Source organism: Schistocerca piceifrons, chromosome 8, assembly GCF_021461385.2.
Source record: "Schistocerca piceifrons isolate TAMUIC-IGC-003096 chromosome 8, iqSchPice1.1, whole genome shotgun sequence".
Classification (NCBI taxonomy): domain Eukaryota; kingdom Metazoa; phylum Arthropoda; class Insecta; order Orthoptera; family Acrididae; genus Schistocerca; species Schistocerca piceifrons.
In genome coordinates this window covers 15772410-15794373 of record NC_060145.1, presented here as the reverse complement: position 1 = coordinate 15794373, position 21964 = coordinate 15772410, and the positions used below count along the sequence as shown (strand labels likewise).

The 21964-nt window shown below is 40.8% G+C and overlaps 1 protein-coding gene across 1 annotated transcript in view; it reads left to right on the top strand.

The window, feature by feature from the left end:
- LOC124711697 (UDP-glycosyltransferase UGT5-like) overlaps positions 1-21964 on the top strand; it is a 71261-nt gene that overhangs the window by 9893 nt on the left and 39404 nt on the right. Inside the window, exon 2 of the mRNA XM_047241898.1 lies at positions 9543-10123. Within this exon, the coding sequence (XP_047097854.1) occupies positions 9543-10123 (581 nt within the window). The remainder of the gene's footprint in view (positions 1-9542; positions 10124-21964) is intronic.

The following is a 21964-nucleotide window of genomic DNA, read 5'->3' as shown; positions in this document are numbered from 1 at the left end:
CAGCTCGACGACGTTGGCAGCAGCATGGACTATCAGCCCGGAGACCACGGCTGCGTCTACCCTTGACGCTGCATCACAAACAGGAGCGATTGCGATGGTGTACTCAACGACGAACCTGGGTGCACGAATGGCAAAACGTCATTTTTTCGGATGAATCCAGGTTCTGTTTACAGCATCATGATGGTCGCATCCATGTTTGGCGGCCTTGCAGTGAACGCACATTGGAAGCGTGTCTTCGTCATCGCCATACTGGCGTAACACCCGGCGTGATGGTATGGGTGCCATTGGTTACACGTCTCGGTCACCTCCTGTTTGCTTTGACGGCACTTTGAACAGTGGAAGTTACATGTCAGATGTATTACGACCCGTGGCTCTACCCTTCATTCGATCCTTGCGAAACCCTACATTTCAGCAGGATAATGCACGACCGCATGTTACAAGTCCTGTACGGGCCATTCTGGATACAGAAAATGTTCGACTGCTGCCCTGGCCAGCACATTCTCCAGATCTCTCACCAACTGAAAACGTCTGGTCAATGGTGGCCGAGCAACTGGCTCGTCACAATACGCCAGTCACTACTCTTGATGAACTGTGGATCGTGTTGAAGCTGCATAGGCAGCTGTACCTGTACACGCCATCCAAGCTCTGTTTGACTCAATGCCCAGGCGTATCAAAGCCGTTATTACGGCTAGATGTGGTTGTTGTAGGTACTGATTTCTGAGGATCTATGCACCCAAATTGCGTCAAAATGTAATCACATGTCAGTTGTAGCGTAGTATATTTGTCCAATTAATACCCGTTTATCATCTGCATTTCTTCTTGGTGTAGCAATTTTAATGGCCAGCAGTGTAGGTTTCATCACGTGCTGTAACCAAAACTTTCTAGCATTTATATAACAGGTACTTAATGTACTACAAATAAGGACATTTTTGTACCAAATTTTGTTTTCAGTAAATTACTTGAAAACTATTAGAGGTAGCTTAATGGGGTCAAATGTTGAACTGAAGCGACATGCAAATTTTCATATTCCTAAGTCTAATATTTAGTGCCTTCAATTTTTCTTAAAAACGTGGATTCTGACCAAATTATTGCTTTAATCACGTTGAAACTTGCACCAGTTAATTTTGACATACATCTGCACATTATGACCAATTTCTGGCTTCTTAGCTTTATTATTTAGCGCCATTCATTTTTTTCTTAAAACGATGTATTTAGGTAAAATACGTCCGCCCCCGGTAGCTGGGTGGTCAGCGTGACAGAATGTCAATCCTAAGGGCCCGGGCTCGATTACCAGCTGGGTCGGAGTTTTTCTGAGCTCAGGGACTGGGTGTTGTGTTGTCCTAATCATCATCACTTCATCCCCATGGACGCGCAAGTCGCCGAAGTGGCGTCAAATCGAAAGACTTGCACCCGGCGAACGGTCTACCCGACGGGAGGCCCTAGTCACACGACATTTTTTTTTAGGTATTGTATTGACCTAATCAATCAGATTCTTGACAGTTTAAACATTATTACACTAAAGCATATGCTGACAAAGTTCGAAAAAGCAACTTTAACTTTTAATTTCGTTCTTAATTTATGGTGCAATACTTGTGCTCTACGCTCAGACGCGTTATGGTGACGTGGCACTAGTAACAGTGAACTGGGCTGTCGCGGCACACTCGCTCGCCTCTATCTCTCAAGCGATACAGCGCTTGTTTCGCCACAAGGTGGTTAAATTTGCGCCGACACAGAATGACGTTAAGTTGCAATTGTGTTCGTGAAGCTTCTCTTGCAACTAAGTATTTACATTACATTACATTTCTCGTTTTCCATGGATCCCTTGGAGAGGAGTCTCTGGGATGTGGAAAGCGTCAAATCTTTTTTTTTAAGATACTTTTTTTACTCAGATACATGGATATTGTACAATTCTAATGCAGACAGAGTTATGAGGTATAATCCTTGTGAAGATATTCGTCGATGGAGTAGAAGGAATTGGCCAACAGGAAGTTCTTTAATCCACTCTGAAACCGATCTTTATCACTTACAATACCTTTGATATGCTCTGATGAGTTACTGAATATATGAGTACCCATGTTTTTGACTCCTTTTTGTACTAATGTTAAGCTTTTATAGTGCTTATACAGATTGTTTTTGGCTCTGGTATTAAAATTATGTTTTGCACTATTTTGTGTAAAAAGAGAAATGTTGGAAATGACAAAGGACATCAGTGAGTGTATGTACTGAGAAGTGGGCCGAATAAACTAACTTCTTCATTGTTAAATCACCTATTTCTGCTATCATGCACACTGCAAATGTAGCTGAACTAAGGCGTTTCATTAAGTCTAGAGTGTGAGTTTTCCAATTTAGGTTGTGGTCAATTTGCAGCCCTAAAAATTTGACACTGTCTACAGCTTTAATTTCATTGTTTGAATAAATTATACTTATAGGGTCACATATTCTTCGTGAGGTACTAAACTGTATGTACTGGGTCTTGTCAAATCCATTTGCTGTGAACCACCCATTGATACTTACAAATATTTCATTAGCTGATTGCTCAGTGAAATCATGGGTACTGTTTTTTATACCAATACTTGTATCATGTGCAAAAATTTGCATTTTGTGACACTGCATATGGAAGGTCATTAATATATAACAGGAACAACAAGGGACCTAAAATAGAGCCCTGTGGCACCCAGTGGCTGGTGGTTTCATATTTTGAATGACTATTAATATGTGGTAAGCCTGATACTGCTTTCCATTAAAAAGATAGCATGAGAACCATGAGCCTGCTACTTCTGTTATCCCATAACATTTTAACTTTTGTACATGGGTGTCATGCTTAACACAATCAAAGCTTTAGCCAGATCACAGAATATTGCAAGTGGTAATAACTTTTGATTTATTGATTTTAATATAGCATCTGCAAAAGTGAATATAGCTTGATCAGTTGCCAATTCTTTCCGAAATCCAAACTGATTCTGAATGAGAATATTTTTCTGTGCCAAGTGTTCATAATGTCTATTGTACATAACCCTTTCAAACACTTTTGAAAATATTGCCAATAATGAAATGGGACAGTTTCCCAGTGACGATTTGTCTCATTTTTTGTGTAATTGTTTGACAATAGCATATTTAAGCCTATCTGGAAACATACCACACTGGAGGGATTCATTACATAACTAACTCAGTATGTTAAAAAGTTCTGTGGAGCAACATGGTAGTGCTGATTTCAGCATAACACTGGAACATATGTTTTTAAGAGAGCTAGTAGTATTAGAAATCTCTTTCAGTGAGGTGGGATATAGTTGAATTTTGTCAAACTTCTGTGGAAATGCATTTTTTAAATATTTTAAACTGTCTTCTGACGAGGGAACCTCCCCATCGCACCCCCCTCAGATTTAGTTATAAGTTGGCACAGTGGATAGGCCTTGATAAACTGAACACAGATCAATTGAGATAACAGGAAGAAGTTGTGTGGAACTGTGAAAAAATAAGCAAAATATACAAGCTGAGTAGGTCATGTGAAGATATGCAACATCATCTGCAACAGGAGCGCCGTGGTCTCGTGGTAGCGTGTGCAGCTGCAGAAGTCTTCCCTAGAGTGAAGAGTTTACTTTCTTTATTTTTGCATAGTTATTATCTGTCCGTTCGTTCATTGACGTCTCTGTTCACTGTAATAAGTTTAGTGTTTGTGTTTTGCGACCTCATCGCAAAACCGTGCGATTAGTAGACGAAAGGACGTGCCTCTCCAATGGGAACCGAAAACATTTGATCGCAAGGTCATAGGTCAACCGATTCCTCCACAGGAAAACACATCTGATATATTCTATACGACACTGGTGACGGCATGTGCGTCACATGACAGGAATATCTTGTCGACCCACCTAACTTGTACACTTGGCGAATGGGTAAAAAGATTCTTCTACCTTGCCCGATTTAGGTTTTCTTGTGGATGTGATAATCACTCCCAGAAAAGTGATGAAAACATAACAGTTTGTCACATAAACTGAAAATAAAAAATTAAACTTTACACGTGATGGAAGATTTGAACCAAGGACCTTGCGTTCCGCAGCTGCTCACGTTACCACGAGACCACGGCGCTCCTGCTTTCCGAGTGTCCTTGATGTTGCTTATCTTGCCATGAACTACTCAGTTTGTATATTTTGCTTATTTTTTCACAGTTCCACACAACTTCTTCCTGTTTTCTCAGTTGATCTGTGTTCAGTTTTTCAACGCCTATCCACTGTGCCAACTTATAACTAAATCTGAGGGGGGTGCAATGGAGAGGTTCCCTCGTGAGGAACTATGCAAACCTAAGTTGTCTGCTACAGAAAGGAAAAAGTTGTTGAAAGTGTCTGCAATTTTGGAGGTATCTCTAATCACCCATTTACATTTAAAATAATTTCCCCATTTGCTTGATTAGATTTTCCTGTTTCCCTTTTTACTATGTTCCATATAGTTTTTATCTTGTCATTAGAAGCATATATTTTTTCTTGAAAATAAATACATTTTGAGGTTCTCATTACTTTGTTTAGAATTTTACCTTATAATTTGTAATGTGAATTAGCTCTGTAGTCATCGTTTTCCCTTGACATTAAGTACAGTCTTCTTTTTGTTTTGCAAGATACTTTTATTCTATTTGTAATCCAAGGTTTTGAAACATTTAATATATTTGCTTTGATTACTTTCTTAGGGCAGCAGTTTTCGATGTGACTTATGACCATATTAGAGAAATAGTTATATTGTTCATTTATCATGGGTGAACTGTATACATCTTTCCAGTCTGAATTTCTCAAATAGTTTTTTATACCTTCAATTCCCGTTTAATTTATTCTTTGTACAGTTTCCCACTTCTTGTTATTAGTTGAATCAGACCCCACTATTTTAAACGTAAGCAACTGGGCATCATGAACTGAAAGGCCATTAAATATTGGATTTATACTATGATTTGCTAGTGTGGTAGTATCTATGAAAATGTTATCAATAGCAGTGCTGCTGGTACCCATAACCCTGGTTGGGAACTGTACTAAGGGAATGAGATTATGAGAAGTGGTAAGAGACTCTAGTATGGATCTTGAGTGACTATCTTCCAGAAAATTTAAATTAAAATCTCCACCTAGTGTGAGTTCATTATGTTTAGAAGTTAAGAAATTTAATACTGCATCAATCAGTTTAGTGAATAGCTGGAAATTACCGGTTGGAACCATGTATATTGTGACGAATTGTTTTTCTTTTGTGTGTTTCTACTTGTGTGGCACATGCTTCAAAATGCTGATCACTACAGTGTTTAAGATTGTCAATGTTTTGATAATTGTGACCCTTTCAAGTGGCAACTCCTCCTTTTTCCATCTCTTTTCTACAATAACTTGAAGCTAAGGTATACCCTTCCATAATAAGCATTTCAATTTCACTACCTAAATGATGTTCAGAAATACAAATAATATCAACAGGATTTTTAGACTGTAGTTCATCTAAACAGATCTGAAATTCATTAATTTTGTTTTTTAAACCTCTGATATTTTATACTAGCTTAGCGCTCGCTGCTTCACTCGCACAATCGATATGGTCTGCAAAGATTTCTTTTGTTTTTCTTCGACCAAATTATTATTTCTTCACCAACTGCAACATCATCTACACTTTTCACGCTAATGCTTATGCACTTTTGACCGAAAATCGATTCTGGTAGCTGGAGTTCAAGTTTTATGTTAATAGTGCCTTTGCGTCATTTTGGTGATATCTCCACAGGAAGTTTCATCCCTTAACACATATATCTTTGTGTCTAATCGAGAAGTGAAGTACCCGTTTTCGTGGATGCAGTTTTAAAATTTTTTTAATGTAACGAAACATTTTCTTGAACATTCTCACCCCATATTTCGCCCAACAAAGGGTTGAATTTCCAAAAACAGGGAAAACGTATTTTTTGCATTTCCAACACAGAATCCAAACACAGATATTCATATATTTAGCTTTGAAAACGTTTTGATAACGAAATAATTTCATAAAACTTTCCATTCCATATTTCACTCCCTTAGGGGGTGAATTTCCAGAAACAGTATTTTTATTTATGACCAAGAAAACAAATACCAGTTTCCATAGATATAACTTTAAAAATGCTTTAGTGGCTCTTTAAAAATGATTTATCTCCAAAAAACTCGCATCCACTACTTTACCTCGTTAATGGTTGAAAATCCAGAGATGCTGAATTACTTTCTTTTTACTTCTAGCTGAGAAACTAAATACCAGCTTCCGTCTTTCTGTCTTCAAAATTGTCTTTATAGCGACATATTTTCAAAAACCTTACATCCCCTTAGAAGTGGAGCTACGAACAGTCTCTTCTTAAGCGATATCTACAATATAAGATCCACACGCCTCAAAATTTCAAGTTTCTATCCTTAGAGTTTTCGGGTGGACGATGATGAGTGACTGAAACAATCTGGCCCTATTTTACCCCCTTAAGGGTTGAATTTCCCAAAACAGGGAGACACGAATTTCTTTCATTTGTAACTGAGAAGACAAATAAAAATTTTCATAGATTTAGTTTTAAAAATGCCTACGCTACGGAATGTTTTCATAAAACATTTCACCCTACCATTTCACCCCCTGACGAGATTAATTTCCAAAAATAGTGAAGTGGGTATTATTTTATTTCCAACAGAGAAGCCAAATACAAATTTTCATAGATTTAGCTTTAAAAACTGTTTGGCTAAGAAACATTTCCACAAACGTACATCCGGTATTTCACCCCCATAGGAATTGAATTTCGAAAAACAGTGACAAATTTATTTTTTATTTCTAACTGAGAAGTCAAATGCAAAATTTCATAGATTTAGTCTTGAAAATGCATTTATAATTAAATATTTCTAAGACACTTCATTCCCTATTTTACCCCATTACGGGTTGATTTTGCAAAACCGGCTGAAACTCGTATTTCTTTATTTCTGACCGAGAAACCATATACGAATTTTCGTAGGTCTGGGTTCAAAATTGTCTTGTTGTTGTTGTTGTGGTCGTCAGTCCTGAGACTGGTTTGATGCAGCTCTCCATGCTACCCTATCCTGTGCAATTTTCTTCATCTCCCAGTACCTCCTGCAACCTACATCCTTCTGAATCTGCTTGGTGTATTCATCTCTTGGTCTCCCTCTACGATTTTTACCCTCCATGCTGCCCTCCAATGCTAAATTTGTGATCCCTTCATGCCTCAGAACATGTCCTACCAACCGGTCCCTGCTTCTAGTCAAGTTGTGCCACAAACTCCCCTTCTCCCCAATTCTATTCAATACCTCCTCATTAGTTGTGTGATCTACCTATCTAATCTTCAGCATTCTTCTGTAGCACAACATTTCGAAAGCTTCTATTCTCTTCCTGTCCAAACTATTTATTGTCCATGTTTCACTTCCATACATGGCTACACTCCATACAAATACTTTCAGAAACGACTTCCTGACACTTAAAACTATACTCGATGTTAACAAATTTCTCTTCTTCAGAAACGCTTTCCTTGCCATTGCCAGTCTACATTTTATATCTTCTCTACCTCGACCATCATCAGTTATTTTGCTCCCCAAATAGCAAAACTCCTTTACTACTTTAAGTGTCTCATTTCCTAATCTAATTCCCTCAGCATCACCCGACTTAATTCGACTACATTCCATTATCCTCGTTTTGCTTTTGTTGATGTTCATCTTATAGCCTCCTTTCAAGACACTGTCCATTCAGTTCAACTGCTCTTCCAAGTCCTTTGCTGTCTCTGACAGAATTACAATGTCATCGGCGAACCTCAAAGTTTTTATTTCTTCTCCATGGATTTTAATACCTACTCCGAATTTTTCTTTTGTTTCCTTTACTGCTTGCTCAATATACAGATTGAATAACATTGGGGATAGGGTACAACCCTGTCTCACTCCCTTCCCAACCACTGCTTCCCTTTCATGCCCCTCGACTCTTATAACTACGATCTGGTTTCTGTACAAATTGTAGATAGCCTTTCGCTCCCTGTATTTTACCCCTACCACCTTTAGAATTTGAAAGAGAGTATTCCAGTCAACATTGTCATAAGCTTTCTCTAAGTCTACAAATGCTAGAAACGTAGGTTTGCCTTTCCTTAATCTTTCTTCTAAGATAAGTCGTAAGGTCAGTATTACCTCATGTGTTCCAATATTTATACGGAATTCAAACTGATCTTCCCCAAGGTCGGCTTCTATCAGTTTTTCCATTCGTCTGTAAAGAATTCTCGTTAGTATTTTGCAGCTGTGACTTATTAAACTGATAGTTCGGTAATTTTCACATCTGTCAACACCTGCTTTCTTTGGGATTGGAATTATTATATTCTTTTTGAAGTTTGAGGGAATTTCGCCTGTCTCATACATTTTGTTCACCAGATGGTAGAGTTAGGACTGGCTCTCCCAAGTCTGTCAGTAGTTCTAATGGAATGTTGTCTACTCCGGGGGCCTTGTTTCGACTCAGGTCTTTCAGTGCTCTGTCAAACTCTTCACGCAGTATCGTATCTCCCATTTCATCTTCATCTACATCCTCTTCCATATCTATAATATTGTCCTCAAGAACATCACCCTTGTATAGACCCTCTATATACTCCTTCCACCTTTCCGCTTTCCCTTCTTTGGCTAGGACTGGGTTTCCATCTGAGCTCTTGATATTCATACAAATGGTTCTCTTTTCTCCAAAGGTCTCTTTAATTTTCCTGTAGGCAATATCTATCTTACCCCTAGTGAGGTAAGCCTCTACATCCTTACATTTGTCCTCTAGCCATGCCTGCTTAGCCATTTTGCACTTCCTGTCGATCTCATTTTTGAGACGTTTGTATTCCTTTTTGCCTGCTTCAGTTACTGCGTTTTTATGTATCCTCTTTTCATCAATTAAATTCAATAATTCTTCTGTTACCCAAGGATTTCTACTAGCCCTCGTCTTTTTACCTACTTGATCCTCTGCTGCTCTCACTACTTCATCCCTCAGAACCACCCATTCTTCTTCTACTGTACTTCTTTCCCGCACTGCTGTCAATTGTTCCCTTATGCTCTCCCTGAAACTCTGCACAACCTCTGGTTTAGTCAGTTTATCCAGGTCCCATCTCCTTCAATTCCCACCTTTTTGCAGTTTCTTCAATTTTAATCTGCAGTTCATAACCAATAGATTGTGGTCAGAGTCCACATCTGCCCCTGGAAATGTCTTACAATTTAAAACCTGGTTCCTAAATCTCTGTCTTACCATTATATAATCTATCTGATACCTTTTAGTATCTCCGGGATTCTTCCATGTATACAACCTTCTTTGATGATTCTTGATCCAAGCGTTAGCTGTGATCAAGTTGTGCTCTGTGTAAAATTCTACCAGGCGGCTTCCTATTTCATTTCTTACCCCCAATCCAAATTGTAATAGTAGCGACATATTTTGAAAAAGACACCTGATCTTCTGTTTCTTCTGCTTAAGGATAATACGTCTTTTAAAACGAGTGAACTAGCCCGTGTTTAAAAGCTACACTTCTCGCGTGGCTGCGTGAGCGACGATGCACGACTTACGGTGTTTCTGTTTCCTTCTCCTTTCAGATAATCTCAACGCATTCGACGAGGCCGTGACTGGTGTTTTTGAGTGGGCAAAACAATACCTCGAGTTCTCAGAAAAAATGTGCCACGGATTTCTGAAAGATGAAAACGTACAGAGTCTGTACAAGTCGGGGAAAAAGTTCGACGTCATAATTCTAGAGAATATCTTCACAGAATGTTTACACGGATACGCTCACGGCCTGGAAGCGCCTGTGATCGTGCTGACGAGTTTTGGAGGTCTGGACTGGATGGCCTGGATGGTGGGGAGTCCAAACCCTTACGCCTACGTTCCGACTGCGTTCCTCACATTCGGCTCGCACATGAATTTTCTTGAACGACTGGTGAATACAGTTGTTGGGATAGGACACAACGTGCTGCGTCATATTTTATACATACCTCGACTAGATTCTATTTTACAAACGCATCTGAGAGATCCTTCACTGCCGTCTCTGTCAGAAATCGAAAGACGAACTTCACTTCTCTTAGTTAATTACCATTTCACTCACGGAAGCCCACGTCCCCTCGTACCCAACATGGTCGAAGTTGGAGGGATGCATGTCGGGAAGCCTAAGCAGCTACCACAGGTAAGACGTCACAGTATTAACAGGAGAGACTGTAACCTAGCGGATCTGCGTATGTTGTTTCATGAATGTTTATAATTTTAGTAATGCGTGGGAAGTTCAATAAGTAAAGCAACACATTTTTTTAATCAATCGATTTCTGTTGTAAAAAATGCAGAATTTTTTTTCGGACATCGTGGAATGTTCCCGCTTCAGTTCCTGTAGTTTCCTGAAGTTCCGATAGGTTGCATCACTGTACGTAGCCTTCAAAATGGCTCTGAGCACTACAGGACTTAACATCTGAGGTCATCAGTCCCCTAGAACTTAGAACTACTTAAACCTAACTAACCTAAGGACATCACACACAGCCATGCCCGAGGCAGGAATCGAACCTGCGACCGTAGCGGTCGCGCGGTTCCAGACTGAAGTGCCTAGAACCGCTCGGCCACAGCGGCTGGCCGTAGCCTTCAAAACAGCGTCTCTAACTGAGGTACTTTTCAAGCAGAGAGCTGTTTTTGAGTTTCTTTCGGCACAAAACCAGAGCATCACAGATAGTCACAGCAGCTGGCAGAATGTCTACGGAGACGTAGCGGTGAACAAAAGCAAGGTGAGTCGCTGGGCGAGGCGTCTGCCATCATTGCAAGGAGGTCGCGCAAACCTGTCCCAACCCCAGCTTGCCAGCCGGCCGCACGCGGCTGTCACTCCTACGATGTTGAAACGTGTGCACGCTGTTACTGGAGGTGATCGCTATATGACAATCAAAAACCGCGCTGCTGAAATGTACATCTATTATTGGCAGTGCTGACACACTCAAAAGTGTGTCTGCACTGGATTTCTGGCCTCGTGACAGGACAAGGAGAATTGGTGGACCGCATGTGCGTAATAGCCTGTGCGTTACGAAGCTGACTGCGACAATTTTTTGTCGGGCATCGTCACAGACCATGGAACATGAGTCTCTCACTTCGAACAGGAAATGGCGGTCCATCGTGGCGCTGGTAAGTTTCTATGGGACACAATGGGATCAAAGTGCTGAGGTCATCGGTCCCTAGGCTACCACGCTACTTAATTTAACTTAAAGTTACTTACGCTAAGAACAAGTCCTGAGGGAGGACTCGAACCTCCGACGGGGTGGGAGTCTCCATGAAATGACGCACCTCTGCTCTGAAAAGAAAAAGTTCCCAGCCACACCATGAGATGGTAAAGTCATGGCAACTGTCTTCTGGGACTGTGAAGGGATTATTCTATTTGCTATCCACCCTCATGGTGCCATGATCAACACTAAAGTGTAATGTGCCACTTTCGGGGAACTGAAAAAACAACTTCAGCGTGTTTTTCCCCACAAAAATGCTATAGCAGTGCTATTCCAGACACCTACAGTCGTCAGGAGAGAGTCAGGCAGGATGCAGTGATCAGGATCTAGCCACGCGGAAAGCGCCAAGGAAACATCGGTGACAATAACGCAATACTGGATTGTCTTGGAAAGCGCCACGCTACATCCAGGCCCGCAGACCAGTGGCCTCACTAACAAAACAGGGCTGTTACGCACTGGACTTGCGGTTCCGCCAATCCAGCGAAGCGTCGGGCTGTGGCCCCCGACTCCAGTATCGAGCGTCCTCTTGTTAACTTCGAAGACTTCCACTCGACAGTCACCGCCCCAGGTCCACCTATATACTGAAACTTCCTGGCAAATTAAAACTGTGTGCCGGACCGAGACTTGAACTCGGGACCTTTGCCTTTCGCGGGCAAGTGCTCTACCAACTGAGCTACCCAAGCACGACTCACGCCCCTCCTCACAGCTTTACTTCTGCCAGTACCTCGTCTCCTACCTACCAAAAAGGCAAAGGTCCCGAGTTCGAGTCTCGTTCCAGCAAACAGTTTTAATCTGCCAGGAAGTTTCATATCAGTGCACACTCCGCTGCAGAGTGAAAATCTCATTCTGGCACATAAATACTCTCTGACTCGCAGGGGTATGCCCTCAGCCCCCATTTAGTGGACAGTTGGCGGCAGCATCGGTGTCTGCTCAGCAGCAGTAACCCCCCCCCCCCCCCCCCCCCCCCCCCTTTCCGTCGAAGGCAGATGAAGGACAGCTTCCAGGTCACACAGGAGAAGCCTCCAAGGGGCCTGCAGCGTGATGGAGGCCTCTGCGCCCCATCACTGCTGAGTCATAAGTTGATAGTGCATCAGCAGCGACCTTCCGGCCAGATGCATGGCTCGATAGACGATCGAAGACAGCGAGGTGTGGCGAGAGTCGAACTCATTAGCCTCCCCTCTCACTGGATAGCTACAACGGACACAAAGGCTGAGACCACGGTCTGGGCAGTCAGCAATCTGCACTCAGCAACCAGACTTTAGTTAAGACGGGTGACGTACTTATGTTGGCGCTTCCCGTGCTGTCTGCAGCGGTGGGGATGGTTATGATGTCATGTGACCTGGTCTTACCTCGCTGTCAGCTGTCATAGTGGCTTCAGAGTTTCGCAGCTTCGCCTTTCAGAGGCTCTTCTCTGCTATTTCAGCACCTGATTACTTATTGTTGCGTTGTACCTAGGCCTCCCTAGGACACTCTGCTTTGTAAAAATTTTTTGTTTATTTATAGACACAATCACATGTATATGACACAGTCATAACCTGTTTCGGCCATACAATGACCATCTTCAGATGCTATAACAATACAAAAGAAAATTTATATTAAAACCTAAAAAATAAGTGCAATATTTAACCACGCTTATTAGTAAAGTAACTGAATTTATGCGAAATACATGTAGTTCATACCGAAAGGCGGCATACACTGAACACAGATTCATGCCTTGTCAAACTAGCTATAAAATGTAAAACACCGGTCTTATATAGATATAAAAATGTGTTAGATTTTGTTCACCGTCTTTCCGCTAGATGCGCGCGTCCTCTATAAGATAGTCATAATTTTTCAAAAGCCCAAAATGTACAAATTTACTATTAATATTTAGGTCAAATGTACATAAAATTTAAGGCTACAGAACAGGTCGTAAAATGTAGACTGGCAATGGCAAGGAAAGCTTTTCTGAAGAAGAGAAATTTGTTAACATCGAGTATAGATTTAAGTGTCAGAAAATCATTTCTGAAAGTATTTGTATGGAGTGTAGCCATGTATGGAAGCGAAACATGGACGATAAATAGTTTGGACAAGAAGAGAATAGAAGCATTCGAAATGTGGTGCTACAGAAGAATGCTGAAGATTAGATGGGTAGATCACATAACTAATGAGGAAGTATTGAAGAGGATTGGGGAGAAGAGAAGTTTGTGGCACAACTTGACCAGAAGACGGGATCGGTTGGTAGGACATGTTCTGAGGCATCAAGGGATCACCAATTTAGTATTGGAGGGCAGCGTGGAGGGTAAAAATCGGAGAGGGAGACCAAGAGATGAATACACTAAGCAGATTCAGAAGGATGTAGATTGCAGTAGGTACTGGGAGATGATGAAGCTTGCACATGATAGAGTAGCATGGAGAGCTACATCAAACCAGTCTCAGGACTGAAGACCACAACAACAACAACAAACAGATCGTTAAATCAGTAAAATAACATTTCAGAACAAGGAGAAAACATTGCTATAGACGAAAATAGTAGTAGCACTTGTAGAGTGTATTTGTGACACCGGATGGCACTGTATTTCCGGCTTTTCCTAGATATGACGATTCATAACAAAAATGGTAGACATACGTTCTAAATATTTAGGAAACCGACGGTACGGACGTGATTATCAATGCCCACGTCAGAAACATGCATATTTTTATAGAATGTTACACAGAATAGTAAAACTTCCATTATGTCAAATGGAAGTGAAAAAAGAACTTGACATATTAAGACAGGTCGCCCTTGCAAATGATTATGGACCAGATATAGTTAAGTCCATACATAGCAAAATTAAGAGGAAGATAAAAAGGAACGAGAAACGGTAGGTAAAACCGACAACCGAAAAGGATAAGTACGCCACTATCAAATATATAGGCAAAACATCAGATAAAATCGAACATATACTCGGAAGAAACGGGGTTAAAATTGTATTTCGATAATTTAGAAAGACTAGTGCATTATAATTTGCCACGGTAAAGTAATAAATATAGTGAATCGGGGGTCTACAAAATATCATGTAAATAATGCGAAAAAAGCTGTATCCGACAGACAGGCCGGTTCTTTGATGTAAGGTTTAAAGAACACACGTATCCCAGTAATACGACAGCGCTAGGCTTACATATGCAAGAGGAGGGTAATAATATTGGTAACATCGACGAACAGCTGCAAATTCTACATGAAGTTACAAAAAGTAAACGATTAGACATTTTAGAACAAATGGAGATTTATGTTACGAGACGCAGAGAACCTGACAAACTCCTCAATGAACAGAATGAGTTTGCAACAGACGCATACTTCAACATTTACGACGATCTGTTCACCTGAGCGAATCGTTTTTACTACATACGCACTGTCTGGTGCGGGCCACAACAGATGTCAACAACCTTTAAGGCAGAGGAGGGAGCCATCTACCTGCAGCAGAGCACTACACTCGTCGTCCTGCCCGTGTCGTCCCTGTCGTACTAATGGACAACGGCACAAACAGGCAATATCCGGAAATACTGCGCCGTCGGTCGTCGGAAATACACTCTATGAGTGCTACTACTATTTTCGTCTATAGCAATGTTTTGTCCTTATTCTGAAATGTTAGTTTACAGATTTCAAGATCTGTTCTGTAACCGTAAATTTTATGTACATTTGACCTAAATATTAATAGTAAATTTGTACATTTTAGCCTTTCGAAAAATTATGACTATCTTATAGAGGACGCGCGCATCTAGCGCAAAGACGGTGACCAAAATCTAACAAATTTTTATATCTATATAAGACCGGTACCGAGCATGGTGGTGCAGTGGTTAGCACACTGGACTCGCATTCGGGAGGACGACGGTTCAATCCCGTCTCCAGCCATCTTGATTTAGGTTTTCCGTGATTTCCCTAAAACGTTTCAGGCAAATGCTGGGATGGTTCCCTTGAAAGGGCACGGCCGATTTCCTTCCCAATCCTTCCCTAACCCGAGCTTGCGCTCCGTCTCTAATGACCTCGTTGTCGACGGGACGTTAAACACTAACCACCACCACCACCACTAAGACCGGTGTTTTACATTTTATAGCTAGTTTGACAAGGCCTGAATCTGTGTTCAGTGTATACTGCCTTTCGGTATGAACTATATGTATTTCGCATAAATTCTGTTACATTAATAATAAGCGTGGTTAAATATTGCACTTATTTTTTAGGTTTTAATATAAATTTTCTTTTGTATTGTTATAGCATCTGAAGATGGTCATTGTATGGCCGAAACCGGTTGTGAGTGTGTCATAAACATGTAATTGTGTCTATAAATAAACAAAAAAATTTACAAGAGAATCAATCACGCACTCCTTAGACAAAATGTCATTTTTACCAAAAACTCTGCTTTGTGACTAGTGTGACAATATCTCTTGGCTTCCACTATGTCGTTATGCTTCGCTTGCAGACTCGGGGACCCAGTCATTCGCTCATGCTGCAGTAGCTTCCATGTCTGCCACAGTTCACTCGGCATTTACCCCCAGCTGGCAATCTACTGGTCATTGAGACAGCCAGTCTGGTTTCTGGGAACCGCCGAGGTAGAACTTGGACGAACTTGAATTGTATGCCAGGGAAGCTACCCCGGGCCGTAACAGTGCAAGCGAACTTCTCCTTCTCCGTGACAATGCAAGGCCTCGCAGAAGTCCGCGCAGATGAGAGGAGCTCACGAAACCTCAGTGCACTGTTCCTGCTCATCCACCCTACACGCCAGATCTTGCGCCTTCCGACTTCCACCTGTTTGGTCCAGTGAAAGGTCCACTCCCTGGGAATCTCCAATGTCGACCAACAGAGTGGTGCCATGTGGGCTTACATGCCCTCCCAGAAAGGTGGTGTAAGGCCGTCGCATTGGACGGAGATTATGTTAAAAAATATGGTCTTGTAGCCAAAATATGCGAAATAAGATGGTATATTGGAATCTCAATCAAACCACCTTCTTTCAGAAAGAAAATGTTGCATTACTTATTGAATGCCCCTCATATGTGGCAGTCTTATGAAAATCTTCATTTGGCCAAGGTCTCAATGTATCTTGGACAAATAAAGAATTTAATAAAATGTACGAGATTTAAATTTACAAATCGCTGTCTCAGAGCTGACTATTTCAGGTAATCACAATTTTACTTATACTGTACATTCTCAGCGTGACTGGTTGCCCCTTTCAATACTTTTTTTAAAACTGATTCCTCTACTCTTTCCGGAATGTAAACGTGTTGCAATTGGAAACTTCATGGTTAGCAGAGGTGGAGAAATTTATGACACGTCGAGTTGAACAGAATCACATACTCTACAGCTCAATGAATGATTAAAGCAATTTGGCCAAAGGACCGGTAACTGCACAGAGTATGTAAATAATGAACAACAGACAGGTGTTTGAACCTAAAAGCTACGCTTCGTCTACTGGCACTGACGGCCCATTTAACATCGACCGAATGCCATATCGTCCTCAGCCAAGTGGCGTCATTCGGTTGTAGCATGGAAGGGGTGTGGTGCCAGTACACCGCTCTGCCGGCTGTTGCCGGCCTTCCAGACCAAGTCGACTTCTCGTACAAGTGGCTCCTCAATTGGCATCACGAGACTGAACGCTCGCCATTCCACCAAGAAAAAATTCCGTGGCTGTACCTGGAATCGAACCCGAGTTCTCCACTGACTACCCAGTTGCAGAGGTTCTGCTCTGGCAGAATAAGCGTTCCAGTATTTGTAACTTCGTCACGACATTCTGCCTTTTTCCACGAAGTCTCGTACTTATATGGGGTGATTTTGCTTAATGAGGATAAACAGCAGAAACGACCCCTGAGACATCACAAAAGCCTGCGTGACTAGGGGAAAGATAGATACAGCTGAAGCGAAAATTAAAAGACCTTTGGAGAAAAGAGAACCATTTGTTTGAATATCAACAGCTAGGACAGGAAGACAGTGGTAAACAAAGAAAGGAAAGCTGTAAGTTTGAGGGAATATAGCGTATCTATAAAAGGTTAAAAAACTTTGAGTGCAAAACTATAAAAACAGGAGGTGTGGGTGAACGTAAGATGGCAGATACGATACTCCTAGTAGAATTTGATGGATCGTAAAAGGCCTACGCGGACCAAGGTCTCTCAGAATATTAAAACCGTTTGGATTGCGAGCCATGACAAAACTAGTCAATAGCGGTAACTTCTGCATACTCTGTTAGTGTCTGCAACTCCTGTTCGGTGCAGTACAGCTTTTTGTGGTGTAGGTTAACAATTCATTTTCGTCACAATCTCAAAATGGAATATGGAAGGATTGGTACTGTCCAGAGAGCATGGAGCGACGCCAAAAATCGCCTATGCGAATCAATGCCACAGACAATAGCGACGGCTCGTTGCAGTCTGTAGCAACCAATGGGAGGCATTCCAGAAGACCACGCCCCGCCCCCCTCTCTCCCATCTCAGCAACAGCAGCGTCCTCACCCTGAGGTCACTATAGTCTCAGCCAGCAAGAGCTCAGCCCAATTCGAGACCTCAGCTACAGCAGTCAACACTATCGCGTAGGACCAACAAGTATTAAAGTTGCACATGAAATTGTACTGTTACTAATGTTGAGCATTGTACCTCAAGAGAACAGTTTGTTAATTAGTGCACCAAGTGATGCTCTGCTGGTCCATGACAGTTTTAAATCAACAAGCAATCCTGTGACAAAGAAATGTGTCAAAGTTAAGTAACTATTTTATTCATTCATGAAATAAAGTGAATACTTTACGTGTTCTAGTTTGATTAGGCTTATCCCATAGCAATCAAAGAATCCAGCGACGAAGCCACACAACATAAGTAATAGTAGAAGAAAGTTATGATTAGTATATACAGACAAAAAATATAGTATTTTTCATTATCAAAGATAAGTCAACAGATTTCACCGCATTATATGACAAAATTATTATTCTACCCATGTTTTAAGTTCATGGTCCCCATCAATAAAGCACAAATGAACACAGCTACACAGTGATATATTGCAAGCGTTCGCCTGTAAGCGAGTACTGCTTGCCACAACTGCTATGCTCAAAGTTGATGGCACCAGCTTCTGTTATCTATGTTTTCATAAATATATCTCACCTTCTAGACAGTCAGTCTAAAAACTACTGCGACAAAACGAGACTGAGTGACATCCATATCAAAACACATAACAAATCGAAAATAAACAATTGTGACTGCAGTGAGAACTCGCAAAGAAAAACTGAATAACATGAATATTAGTTCTCAGCAAGCAGAACTAACACGAATGGAATAGCAGAAAATCCTAATTTTAGCAGTGGACTTCTTAATATCTTTCCACACCAATAAGTTCCAAGAATTATTCGAATGCCACTTGAAAATGAATTTACGAGTATGTAATTATAAGGAATCTTTGACTATGAAAGGTACCCACAGTACTATAAACGTGACCAGTCTACAAGGGTTACTCAGCACTAATGAATACAAAAGTATTGTTTCCACGATACTTTCATGCTCCCATATACAGCATGAAACACAAACAAAACGCAGTTTCAGCACAATATCGAAACACATATTTTTTGCTAGTCGGTTAACATGTTACACATTAAGGAAATATTTGTTGGTCCACGTGTCAGTCGTTTTATCACCATCCGAAAAAGTAAGTGAACATCGTAGAAGTAAACATTATTACCAGAAACAGTGCATTAAGTGAAGAAACACATTAAACGTAAGTATTGGAACAACCTATTTTCTGGCGCACTCTGCATTGTTGCCAGATGTATCCAAGATGGCGGCGTGTAGACATGACAAGAGTGCTTGACATCATCTAAGATGGTGGCTGTGACATCATTCAAGATGGCGGATTTTGGCGGGAAGATAGGTCAATTGGACTACCTCCACTAACCTAACCCCCACCCCTCCCCTCTCAAAGAAAAATGGCGGGAAGATCAAACTCCAACAACAGGATAATGCATCACACCTCTACTAACCTAACAAATCACAGGAAGATAGGTGACTTGGGCTACCCTCACTAACCACGGTGACCCGACTGCTACCTCTTCCTAGGAACTGGAGCCGAGGTTGAATTTTGGTGGTAAAGAAAGGTCACTTGGGCTATCTCTAGTAACCTAAGAAAATCACGGGAAGAAAGGTCACTTGGGCTGCCTTCACTAACCTAAGTCACCCGACCGCCACCTCCTCTTAGGAACTGGCGCCAAGTTTGAATTTTGGTGGTAAACAAAGGTCACTTGTGGTTTCTCTACCAACCTAAGGAAATTGCAGGAAACTTGGCGCCAGTTCCTAGGAGGAGGTGGCAGTCAGGTGACTTAGGTTTTTTCTTAGGTTAGTAGGGGTATCCCAATTGACCCGTCTTTAGCACTAAAATTCAACCTTGGCGCCAGTTCCTAGGAAGAAGTGGCGATCGGGTGACTTCAGTTAGTGGGGTTAGCCCAGGCGACCTATCTTCCTACCAAAATCCACCATGTTGAATGACGTCACAGCCGCTGACTTGGATGACATGATGCACTGTTGCCAAGTCTACACGCCGACATCTCAGATGATGTCATCGCCGCTATCTTATATATATCTGAAACAATGCAGAGTGTGCGAGAACATAGGTTGTCCCAATACTAACTTATTGTAAGTTATAAATTACAGTTATCAAATAACAGAAAGATGAAAAGTTTCAGTCCACTGGTTTCTAAAAATCAAGGAGAAACCACAAAAATAATGTCTGCAAGTTGTTTGTCAGATTTGAAAAATATTAAGCAATTCAAATCAACAACATCGCATTGAAAGTCTGTTGGTTCCTTTCATGCGGCCATTATATTGCCGGAAACCTTTTCACGTGAATCACCTGAGTGCAAGTGACAGCTCAGCCAACGCGCTGCCATTTTATGCCTCCAGCTGTGTATGTACACATCACTGTCCCACGACTTTTGTCACCCCATTGTATACTTGGAGTTTCATAATCATATGCTAACCTTCTTCGTGTCGATCTCTTGAGATATATAGACAGTGAAACATGTACACAACCAGGATCGAAAGGTTGTTGTTGATAGAGTTAGGCGCCCTGAAAGAAACTGACTTGAAATGTGCTCTTGAACAATAAAATCGTAACCTCTGGCGATAACGCAGCTAAAATTCACATACAGATAAGTATTTACAAGACACGTTACAACACTTGTAACACCATTATCGATTATAAGTAGTTTATACAGTATAATTATGTGTATTTAACTTTGAAGTGATTGTTCTGTACTAGTTGAGGTCTTTGAATTGCCAGAGGGAAGCGGAAGTTTGTGAAGTATATATTGTAAAGATTTAATAGTGTTTAAAAATAATGAATCTTCATAAAATATGTATGCTCATAAGAGAGAAATTGTACTTTGAATACTGGTTCATACTTATGGGAGCTGTATTATATAAAGGAAATGGTATAGGGAACCCCCTCCGCTGCGGAAGGGGCTTGGTGCGTGGGAAGAGATGGATTTGACGGTCAATCTGGGCGGCAAGAGAGAGAGAGAGGGAGAGAGCTCACTATGCAGTCAGTGGCCAGCTGTTGTACAGTCAATACCGTGGGTGCCAAGTGAGGCATTGGGAAGCCGATTTATGTTGAAATTGCCTAGGATGTGGTTTCGGCTGTAACATGGTGCTCTTTTATTACGGAATGGCTCAAAAATGATTAATATGTCGCCAAGAAGAAATTTGAAAAGAGCCTTAACCTGCAAGAAGTGAGACCAGATAGCTGCCACGTGCTTGCCACCACTATTGCGCCACTGCTCCGCCAACTTCAGGAAATCAGATATGTATCTTAGTATGTTTGTGGGTGTGCTTTTTCAATAATAATTCAAGTGATAATAACATATGTGTGAACTTTGAAACTGTCCTGACTATAAAATCATTTTAAGGTCCTATCCTAATCGTGCAAGAGACCAAGTATCCTATTCCTGAATAACCACTGAATTGTTTCTAATTTGAATGTGCCAAAGCTTCAGTGTTAAAGTGTATAAATGTTGCTAGGTAAACCACATGCTTCACAGGTAATGAAAATGGCACATAATTTGACTTACAGGAGATTTGATTTTGCTTTGACTATTACCATGAACCAATTTCTGAAGTTTTATTTGAGAATAACATTTGAGTGAACTGCTATATAGTATTGAAATACAAACAGATTCAAGTGGGGTTAGAAATCCATATTAGTGTAATGCAATGTGTCTCTGAAATAGCCATGGAATTTGCCTGTGTAGTAAATGACATTTTATTGACCCCACTATATTCTTTTCTATTATGAAAAAGTTAAATTAAATATTGCTTTTGCTAAAGAAAACTGAAGTATTTCCATAAATGAGAGATAGTAAAAAAGTGTTTGTACCTTGTTATTTTATTGCATTTGTGATGTTCGTGTGTTAGTTAAACCAGGGGTCTTGTCATGCTTCACTTAGTCTCGTGATGTCTGTGATAACTTTTTGGTGCTGAAATGGTTAATGATTGAGATACTGATTATTATTAACAGGAGTAAAGGACCATTCATCTTTCTGTGATTGCTAAATGATGCAAATGATAACTACTGCTATACAATGTTAAGTTTGTCTGGTAGTCGTGTGTGTTCATTGTACTTTACAAAGAGAAAAAGAATGAAAGTCCCTTTTGCAAAATAAAATTTAAATTCTTTGAACTTAATGTTTCAAATTATTAGGCTGGCGACTGTTTATTATTTCATTCGCGAGAACTTCATTACTTTCTTAGCATCCAAAATTAAAGTCTTTCTACTAATTGCCTTTTATACGAAAATCATTCCC